The 11,201-nt window shown below is 38.5% G+C and overlaps 1 protein-coding gene and 1 long non-coding RNA gene across 3 annotated transcripts; one reads left to right on the plus strand and one right to left on the minus strand.

Annotated features, from left to right (window-relative positions):
- Nucleotides 1–349: 349 nt before the first annotated feature.
- ctsba (cathepsin Ba) lies at nucleotides 350–9,424 on the minus strand. Of its 2 annotated transcripts, XR_014535065.1 has the most exons (11): nucleotides 9,304–9,420; nucleotides 7,496–7,619; nucleotides 7,294–7,379; nucleotides 6,414–6,528; nucleotides 6,163–6,278; nucleotides 3,783–3,868; nucleotides 3,056–3,202; nucleotides 2,856–2,972; nucleotides 2,623–2,751; nucleotides 1,524–1,724; nucleotides 350–1,312 (listed from the first exon to the last, which is right to left on the minus strand). XR_014535065.1 is itself a non-coding variant. In XM_083550528.1 (10 exons), the coding sequence occupies exons 2-10, from the start codon at nucleotides 7,616–7,618 to the stop codon at nucleotides 1,651–1,653; spliced, it is 993 nt and encodes a 330-aa protein (XP_083406654.1). In that variant the 5' UTR covers nucleotide 7,619; nucleotides 9,304–9,424; the 3' UTR covers nucleotides 350–1,650. The 2 variants fall into 2 exon arrangements, 1 of the variants encoding a protein (XP_083406654.1); XM_083550528.1 differs by having other exon boundaries at nucleotides 350–1,724; nucleotides 9,304–9,424.
- On the plus strand, nucleotides 3,875–5,975 carry LOC310731153. The gene is made up of 2 exons (XR_014535081.1): nucleotides 3,875–4,365; nucleotides 4,410–5,975. It is a non-coding gene; the product is annotated as an uncharacterized lncRNA (long non-coding RNA).
- Nucleotides 9,425–11,201: the final 1,777 nt, after the last annotated feature.

An 11,201-nucleotide genomic window follows, 5' to 3' on the forward strand; every position in this document is an offset into this window, starting at 1 on the left:
ATCGTAATCTACGGTCACTGATTTGATTTGAAGTACTTTCAATATTTTTACTATTACAACTTGCTGGTGCATGTACAGTGAAGTTGCCACATGGATATCCCTGAATTTACATTATTTCTTATGGGAAAACCCGTATTGATAGACCAGTAAATTGGTTTGCGAGCACGTTTCCGGAACGAATTACGCTCATAAATCGAGTTTCCCCATGTATATTGAAAAATATGTAGCTAAAATTTGACCTGTTCTTGCCTAAAGAGTAATGCAAGTTGCCCATGTATAGACGCCAGCCATGTATTATGGCAATGGATCAAGATCAATAACTACAGCACAAATTGAACATTTTACCGATTACCGAAGTTAATTTTATTGTTCATAGTCGCATCCATATGAGCGAAATACATGCAAACAGTATTATGTATTGTATATTCATGTATAGTTGCATGCAGCTGTCAATGGTTTAATAAATGGGGGAAAAAAAAGCAGCTTTTTGTGTAGTTGAAATACACAAATACAATGAATTTGAACATTTCCAGAATCTCCGAGTTTTTAAGCCATCATAAGTTGTCAAAAAGATTACAGTTCAGATGTTAAATTCAAAATAGTTATATTTGAAATTCTCAAATTTAGGGAAATCATTCTATTTTTGGATTGTACCAGATTGTAATTGTATTACTAATGCATTGGTACTTGTTTAGGTCATTTTTCCCCACAGAATTGTTGCAGTCATGGATTTCCTGACGTAATATACAACTTAGATATTGATCCATCTAATATCATCCAACAGAACATGAAAGAAGCGACGCTTCATGACGCACACTATATAACCAGATTTGTGTGAACACCTGACCATCACAGTGCCAATTCCATAACCATAGTCTAGAATACAGAGCCCTGACCTGAACCCCACTGAACAACCTTTGGGCTGAAGATCCAGACTGAACCATGCATTCATATCCGTTACCAGGGTCTGACTTTTTAAACACCCTTCTGGAAAATGTAGTATGAATTGTAGGGGAAAAGTCCTTCTAGTGTCAAGCCTTCTGATTGGTTTGGAACAGACACTTCAGCAAGTTCTCATAGAAAGAAGACTGACATTTGACAAGGCCTACAAAGCTAAAGTAGCTAAAAGAACAATTTCTTTTTTAAAAATAAAGCATAGACAATTCACCAATCTCCTGACTACTGTGAAATTGCAGAAAGTCAACCAAGAAATTGTAGCCATCGTCCATGAAGAACAAGCCTGTATATTCAGGAGTACGTGGCCCAGACATGACCTTCAGAATAGTATGAGCTCTTTCGTTCTCTTCAGTCGCTGAACCGTGAACAGACCGTTTGGATTTTTACAGGAATTCATGTTACACCGATTCTTTCACACATAAAACAAACTGGATTTATAAACCTAGCAGGTCAATTTGTTTAAGGAAAAAACATTTTATCAAACAGATCCACAAAATCACTGAATAAAAACATTTTTTGTAAAATCAAAACAATGCCCATTTATTAATCTAAAACGGGGGGGGTACGGGCGCTTAAATCTGTAAGCTATATATCTAAAATGTATTTGTAAAAAAATCTTCAACTGCTAAAATGCACCAATAAAAAAGAAAAAAAATAACTCCATATTTTTAACAGTTTTCAGTTGCGTAGGAGCTACTTTGGGATACCGGCCACGATGCCGGACTCAATGCCACAGTGGTCCTCACCTCTCAGGATCTTGAAATACCCTGAAACAGTAATAAAAGCAATTTAATTGATCACTTATTTACGGGTTATGTTTCGGTCAATATAGAAGTAGATGAACCATAATAACCCCAAAGTACAGATGGTCCCAGAGTTAAGATCCCAGAGTTCGTCTTACGATTTTTATATCTTATGGTGATGATAAAGATATAAAAAAAACTTTTTTTTACTTTCAATTTGTATTGTTTATACAGTATAATACACAGATTGGAAAAGCTGAAATCGAAATATCGTAACCCGGGAACAATCTGTACTTTGTTTATTGCTTTATTTTTGTTCAGCTACTTCTGAGTTAATCACTAAATGGCTTAATAGTCATGTCAGGTTTTACTGACAAGCAAAAATTTTTAATAAAAAGTAAAATGCAATGCTGCTACATGTACATACATAAACATACACTTCCATTTCTTATTGTACATTGAATTTTCTCTCTGCAATTATTAATTTATTATATACTTCTATAATTTTCTATTCAAATTTTTTTTTTTATCTACAACTTTTTTATAATTTTTTTTCTTCCAATTCATACCACAAAAAGCATTTTACCACATTGCACTGTGTGTGTTTCTGCATGTGACAAATGAATGCCAAAGGAATCCCCCTGCAAGTCCCCAAAAAAGGTTAAACATTTACAGGTGCACATCCAGATACGAGAGAAGGAATATCTGGGTCAGGATGCCTTTAGACACACCAGCAACTATAACAGTCATTGATATACCAGGGTCAAGACACAGGTCATCTTTAATACCAGAGGGCAGGATATGGGTCATCTTTCATATCAGAGGGTTGGGACAAAAGTCATCTTTCTTAGAGCCTGCTTTAAACTTTGAACATGAAATCTCAATCAAGCTTCACAAATCATTGTTTATCCATGTTTTTTACCGTTATCACCCCAATCGGTGTTCCACGAGTTAGCAGCCAGCCAGTAAGGGGTTCCATTTTCCTCTCCCCAGCCAAGGATCTTGATGGCATGTCCTCCTACTTCAGCACCAGTAATGTGCTTATAGACACCTAGAATTTGGAACAGGACCGAAACAACACCATAAAGTGGAAGTTCCTACTTTACAAACAAGTAAATTTGAAACTTCTGGGATCGATAAGATTTCACGCCTTACCAGACTTATACGAGAGGAAGTCCTCGAACACGCTGAAGGCTCCTTCCACAGGGCCGTTCTTGTAGAGTTCTGCCATGATCTGCTTCTCATCAGAAGAAACTTGATAAGCTTCTTTTCCTAGAACCATCCAAAAAAAAGTTGGTTTTTTTGCTTTGATATTTGCAAAGTAATGTGAAATTCTCAAAGACAACAGCTCCTACCGTAGTGCTTGTCCTGAACGTAGGAGATACCGTAGCCGGGTTCACATTTTTGGTCGCAGCTCGGAGTGTCTCCGCCCTCGCCTGTACAAGGAGGCCGAGAGCCGTTTGTGTGGTGCTCACAAGGCTCGATGGTGTACGGTCGGCAACCTGGAAAAACAAAACCGGTAACAAAACGCCACTAAAACCTGAAGCATGTGGAAAAGTGTTGATGCGATTCATATTTCAATGCGTAGCCAACGACATTGTACAATCAAGATACATATGGAGCAGCTACAGATGATCTGAATCGCCCCGTTACAATGCAGTGAGATTCGATTCAATTCAACACAATGCAATTCAACGGAAACAATATGACGCTCTGCACTTCGATATGGTACAGATATTGCACTTTTATTGCTTTGGTCAAGCAAATCATAAATGTACGTTCTTTTCTTGTTCTGTCTCCAAGAAGTGCAGCTCTACCTCTGCCATGTTAATCTCTATTCTATGGGACTCTTAGGACACACCTCGGTCTCCGTAGTGTTGTGACGAGTCATATTCACATAGCAAACAAATACTGGTCACAAATGATTGGTCTCTTCCTAAATAATACAAAGTTTAGGCACATTTACTAATAATTATATATAAATAATTTTTTTACCGATGCCAATGCCAACTTTAACCCATTCACACTTTGAATCAGTGCATTACATAGTTAACTTTGAATCTCATCATCCCGAACACTTACCGATATGAGAGTCGTAGAGTCCACCGGTCACGAGACCTTCACTAGTCCAGAATTCCCAGGCAGCAGACGGGTAACCTCCATTACATCTGAAAGAGGAATAGAGCAAAAGCCCGCAATGTTTAGGAAGAGGGTCTCGAGCACCTTTACAGCTCTGGGATACAGTATAATAATCGATGGGTATACAGGAACCAGGTTCCTGTATATTATCATATCTGAAGTGAATCATATCTTTGGACACAGGACCTCTGAGTGTTTAAAGGTTCTGGCATGGAGAAGCTGGGGTTGGATTTATAATGATCGCAAATGTTGAGCTATTTTATGAGTTGCTCAGTAGCTCCTGGTTCATATGCCATTTCTCCACCATTGACCATTTATTGGCTCTGGCATGGAGGAGTTGGTGTTTAATCTATATGATCTCAGATGTGGAACTAATTTGAGTTCAACTCCAAACTGACTGTATAAAAGTGCCCATGATATTTCTCCCTGTCTGGTGTTTTAATGCTTTATGAAATCACACTCTTTGCATCACCCATAGTGCGGCTGGGGTTCCCGTTTGAGTCCGGTTCTATAATTCTTACATTTTGTAAAGCTGCTTTGAAACAATATTCGCTGTGATAAGCGCTATAGAAAAACTAGATTTAAATTCTGTTTATACAGCAAACACTTTAATCCACTTATTTTAGACCAGATGAGGGTTTTTTCCCAGAAATGTTCTCAATACTGTTACTTTTCTATACATACATGATATCACCTTCAAACTGATATCACCCCAGCTTTCTGTGGTCAGTTCAGCTTTGAAAACAGCTGCGTGTACACGTGCGTTCTTTCATCTCGAGTTTCCGTAAAGTTCCTCAAACACCACGGATTCACGTGCAAAATGAAAAAGATAAGCTATTGTCTATTGCTATAGGAAGAGAAAGCAGGTTGAGGGTGATCTTTGGCTCAAGAACATTTTAAACCATACCTGATACTTCAATCTTTAAAACACATCCCATTATGGAGTCCAAAAGAGAGGGAAAAAAAAAAAAGAACTTTCCAAGTTTTACATTTTGTAATACAATCTTAGAAGCATGGATAGTGAAAGAAATACTGCCATGATCTAAAAGAATGCACAGAAGATATCCGAGACGGATGCAGTAAAATTGTATTATGTAATTCTGTAACAGAACTTTCGGTTCCAAACGGACATGGTATTCCAGTCAACAAATGAGGCTAATTCTGGAGTAGTGTTTCCACACGCATAGTTCCAGCTTTGACCCCAGTTATACTGATAACTGGACAAAATGATTTCAGCCCAAACGCATTAAAAATGCATTATTTTTAATAATAATATGCGATTTGTACGGAGAACTGAACACTGCTCGTTTCTGTGGCCTTGTAGAAATCTGTATGCTCTCCTTCACCCTGTTTTTATCCTCTAATTTCATCCCTCCATTAGACATTGCAGTAGGTGGCAAACTATTTTTAGATCACATGTACATGCAGTTCTCTGAATAGGAACTCTTTCAATCCAAGATGGAATTCCCCCCTCAACCCAGTGAAAAGCAGATCCACCAGCAATCAGAGAAAAATTGAATGAACTAATATTTATATTATTTTTATTTGTATAGTGTCTACGATAAAGATGAATTAAAGGATGTTTGCTTGCCTCATTAGGCGACAATATACAAATAAATTGATTGTTCTTGAATACTGTGTTAAAAGAATCAGTCACATTTACCATTTCCATAATGCCCATAAATTGCATCTCACCAACTTCATAATACAGACTTGTGAGTCATTGTACAACACTGGAATGGCCCAGTCTGTGATGAAACACCGAGTCAGGATCCCAGACCTTGGCCTCAAGAAATACATGAGGACACGAAAGCCTTTGTGTCCTACAATTGATTAGGTTGCAGATGTTCCTCAATAAAGCTTGCAAAAGGTTAAGTTATCTGCTTTGCTTCATGACAATTAGGGGACAATGTTGATTGTAGTCAAAGTTCTTGTTTAGCCACAGGGTTTAGAAGGGTCAAACCCCTCCCCCAAAATAAACTCGTTTTGATTGGAAACTCCTGATACGATTTCTGTTCGGTTGCCAAAGTGTTCCAAAAGAAGCAAGTTTGACATCGCTCACTTGCACTTTGACTACGATTTCTACTTTCATGGTGCTAGGCAGATTCCAGTAAAATGATTCAAGAATACATCAAATTTCATTGTCCGAGCTATATTCCACCACCTCCACCCACACACACACACCTCATGAAGGAAACTCCCATGTCTTCCCAAGCTTCTGGACGTACATAATGGGAACCATTGGACACAGCAATAAATCCAGCATGGTACTTTGACCCCTGGTGAAGTTTTGTAGATATACTCTACAGGTTTGCTCACTCACCCCATCCCACAATCAGAGCAGCAGGTCAGCAGGTCCTCAGAGGAGATCTCGACGCTCATTTTTCCGTTACTGTGGATGCAGATTCTGTCCGAAATGGCTTCAGCTGCCCCGAAAGCCTGCGAGTTAGACAATGCATACGCTACAGTCAGTCATGAACAAATCCAAATCTCTAGTATATTTAATAATAGAAAAGCCAGAATATTTTAATCAAACACTGAGTTCGCCTTTAATAAATAAATAAAACCACCTACCCAGCATGACCCACATGAGCCCTGGTCTCGGATTTCTTTCAAAGTCGGACAGTTGGGCCACTGCTCTCTGGGATCGAAATTCTTTGGAAGCTTGATGTCTCCAGCATACTGAACCCTACATAGACACAAAAAAGGAGCCACATAACCTTTAATAGCATGCATCATTTACTAATTATCATTTTCAGCATTCATAATAATCTGTAATTGACTCCTACTGCAAACAAATTGGTGTCATTTTGTTTCAGTTGACTCCAGCATTGGATATAGATAGTGGACAAGTCTACAGTCCAAAGTATAATGATATCCAGCAAAACTGGAGTATGTGCTTTTTTTAGTGTAGATAAAGCCCCATTTACATGGGGGGTTGATTCTAGAGACATTTATATTAAAAGAAAATGCGTTTTGTTTTTTTAAGTGTACAAAAGGTTCCACTGTACACAAAGATTTCTAGCTTTCATGAACATAAGAAGCAAATTTAACCCCCCAAACAATAATTTTTTTTAAAGTTCTTTGCATTCTTCGAAAAGAGGAAGCAAGACATCGGAATTATTTTAATGGTATAGTCCTATGTGACCAAAAAAAATTTTTTCAACCACAGTGCATTTCCTCCTTTAATGAAGTGAACAATTCATCACAAGGGTCGCATAACGAAGAAAAAAAAAAACGTGTTTCCTCTTTCACTTGCATGACATTCTCTTTTACGCTCATGAAGATCAGCTGCTTCGAGCTGATCCACAGATTATTCTATACAGCCAGCAGGTTTTTTTTGCAGAGTTATGCCGACGATGCAAAGACGTTTGGAAAAGTCAATGTGACCAAAAAAAAGGGAAGAAACTCCTAAAATGCATACAAACAAATAAATAAATAAAAACAAACTCACATGACTGGAAGTTTCGGTCCCTTCAGCATTGTTCCACACAACTGCTTCACATAACTGTAATCAACGTTGCCAAAATTATGTCCAGCCTACAAAGAAAAATTTTTTTTTCATAAACCTTCTTAAAACATCACATTCTGATATGAGAGAGATATATATTTGGCTGTACTACCTATATTTTTAATAAGCCAATACATTCACTTACTTTCCATGTACTGTTGACTTTGTTGATGTAGTTGACCATCTCGTGAGAGAGCGCCCGCAGATGTGGACGCGCCCAGGACATGGCCAGGGCCGAGGCAAGGCACAGGAAAATTAGGCACTTCATTCTAAAAGAAAAATCCATTTGAAGTTTAGATTTAACTAGGTATGAGATGCCTAGATTTATAAAAAAAAAAAAAAAAAAAAAAAAAAAAAAAAAAAAAAGGGTGCATCGGATACAAGTTAGCATTTGTATTGTGGTGCATCGTTTTTATCTGGGTTTTTTTATAAATAAAACATCTGCTTTATTTAATCTTTTTTCTGCACTACACAGGCATGTAATAAAAAGGTATAATTTGCTGTCAGTCAACGAAAGAAATAAAAGCGAACTATGTCCCATTGTGTTGAAATCCTTTTTACATCGGTAGTTGCTTCATACGCATCTTTAGTGTATCGTATCGTAGGCCATGCATCGAGATGCGAATCACATCGGCTGTTACAGAGATGCACATCCCTAGATTTAACGTGTGTAGGTAACAGTTTATGGAATGTACCTAACCAGTAAATGCACTTCAGACATGATTGGGACTTGAGGCTACACAACCAAGGGTTTCACTGAGGTTGCAGTCATGCAGACATGTAGTAAGGCATGCAGACAGGCCTTACTACAATGCCTTAGAACCCAAAGAATAGACAGTAGATAGATATAACATTTAAGAATAGGAATCATAATGAGTGTATAACAGGATGAAATGACTAAGCAATCTTTCGTCAACTACAGTCAAATTTAATGCTTTCCCAGAATACGAAAGCTGGAAGCTTATCCTTTTGTTATTATAATCGTTCTTGCCGATCACCAAGACCAGGCAGAAGACATGTTCTGGCAAATACATTTGGGCTGAAATCCAGACGAAGACAGTAAGTGTTGAGCCATCATTTCTTTAAACCTTCATGTGACACATTACACAATAGACACCTCTTTCACATCCTCAATCGATCAGGGCTGAGAAACATGCAGGTGGAAGAATTCGGGGTGATTTCTAAGATCATAGAACAGATCACAAGCATCTTCCCAGAGAAGCAATGATCCTTCAGTCCAGGTTTATTATTGGTTTCGCTTTAATCATTGTGTCCTCAAATCAGTCAGTGATCTTAAGGGCTGATTAAACCTGGCAACCTTGATCAATGATCTCAATGGCCCCGTGACACTCAATTACAGCTGCATTCAAGCAGGTCTTAATTGCTGTGTAAATGCAACACTAATCTTGAATGATATCACGTGACTCCTTTAGCGCAACAAAAAGTGCATTTCCATCACAATTAACGTAAAGCATTAGATTGTCAAACTTAATTTTGTGGGGAGTTATCCTGAACCTGGCAACCCCAAGGCAACCCCATGACATCAGTAATCGTGCTTTATCAACACAATTTTATAAAAACAGACGTCTAGGGTGGGACACACACACACACACACACACACTCTAGATATGTACTAGATGTTAACTTTTAGAGTTATTTTATGAGTCAGCAGATGTACCGCCGCACCCAAATCTACGAACCACGTGACAACCCAGAAACGAAATAAAAAAATTGTCAAGGGCAAAAGAACACGACGTTATTTCCGTTTAAATCCCAAACCCGAGAAAGATATTAAACGCTAAAAAGCGTCATTTAAACTTCCTATCACGTGCACAGCGCGAAAACCGACTAATCCTTAAAGATTTGAATCGGAACCTCTAAACACGTAACAAATCAACACAAGCCAGGTGATTATTATGACGTAACAAGTACGCAACCTTTGAAGCGTCTTACCTGGAGGAGATGTTCCGTATGCGGCGTATGACCTGTTTGTGCGACTTTTATAAACACCACATCCCCCCCGTATGTGTGTGTGTGTGTGTGTGTGCGTGTTTGCGAAATCATGTGACTAGTCATCTGACAAGACACGTTGGGAAACGAAACAAAAGTGTGTGTAGGGGGGTATTTTCCGATTAGATAAAAGCTTACAAATTCTCCATAAAATAAAAATGTTAAAATTTTAAAAACACTAAGCATGAAAACGTGTTTTACTTCCATATCCTATACTGTTTGTTTGTTAAATCATTGGTATCCAATTTTGTGCCAAATTCATAAAAATTATAAATTAACTTGACCATCAGTATGTTGAACTTCACTCACCATTGTGTCAAATTATGTTGAAAAAGAATTGATTTTTAGACATGATGTTTGGTGGCTGAAAAAAAAGGGAAAATAAAGAAAGTGGGTGGTAAATAGTTTGTTGAAGAGAGTAACTAATACAGTGTTTTCCGGTTCTTCTTAGAACATTAGACATGGCTTTACTTGCTGCACAAAGTCTCATTTTGTGGAATCACAAGCCTGGGTTCTAAACTTTGTCTCGTTCTTTTGCATGCCATTTTATTTTCTTGAGGCGGAGGAACGCCCTGGAGAGAAGGGGAATGAAAGTCAGTAGGAGTAAGACAGAGTACATGTGTGTGAATGAGAGGGAGGGCAGTGGAGTGGTGCGGTTACAGGGAGAAGAGATGGAGAAGGTGGAGGAGTTCAGGTGCCTGGGTTCAACAGTGCAAAGTAATGGAGAGTGTGTTAGAGAAGTGAAGAAAAGAGTGCAGGCAGGGTGGAGTGGGTGGAAAAGAGTGATAGCAGGAGTGATTTGTGATAGAAGAGTATCTGCGAGATTGAAAGGGAAAGTTTATAGGACTGTGGTGAGACCTGCGATGTTGTATGGTTTAGAGACAGTGGCATTGAGTAAAAGACAGGAGGTGGAGCTGGAGGTAGCAGAGCTGAAGATGTTGAGGTTTTCATTGGGAGTGACGACGATGGACGGGATTAGGAATGAGTTTATTAGAGTGACAGCGCATGTTGGACGTTTTGGAGTCAAGGTGAGGGAGGCGAGATTGAGATGGTTTGGACATCTGCAGAGGAGGGACATGGGGAATATTGGTAGAAGAATGCTGAGGATGGGGACACCAGGAAGGAGGAAAAGAGGAAGGCCAAGGAGGAGGTTTATGGATGTGGTGAGGGAAGAGATTTAGGTGGTTGGTGTGACAGGGGCAGATGTAGAGGACAAGGGGGGAGTGGAGACGGATGATCCGATGTGGCGCCCCCTAATGGGAGAAGCCGAAAGAAGAAGAAGAAGACATTTTTTTGACAAAACTCTGCATGCAACACTATAATAATTGTGAAATCTATGGGTGGTATTAATGAAACATTGTTCACATTTCTTGCACATGTTAAATAAAGTAGTAATAATATACAGTTGACTGGTTTGTGTGTTAAACCTTGAGGTGTGATAAAAAAGAGACTATCGAGGAGACTATCAAGGCTCCTGAACTGGACAAAAATAAAACACACTTTTTTGTCCAACCTGCAGTCATTGTATCTTGTATCGTGTGAAAGTTAACCAACGTATCTGCATTTTCTGATGTATGGGCACAGGTTGTGTAAGTTTAAAAAACACACATAAAGACAAAAAAAAAACATTTGTTGGCTTTTCTGTAAATACGAATGACTTGCAAATACGAATGCTGTGGTGTATGAGCATGTGTATTGAGCAGAAAAGAAGAAGGAAAAAAATTGCTCAAAATCTCATTTATCCGTCTATTCTGAATGTTTTAAAGCAAACAAATGAGGTACACAAAGGATGAATATGTGTGGCTTGATAAGTTGAAACTTCTGCTTCTACTACTTATCAT

Source organism: Silurus aristotelis, assembly GCF_946808225.1.
Source record: "Silurus aristotelis genome assembly, chromosome: 9".
Taxonomy (NCBI): Eukaryota; Metazoa; Chordata; class Actinopteri; order Siluriformes; family Siluridae; genus Silurus; species Silurus aristotelis.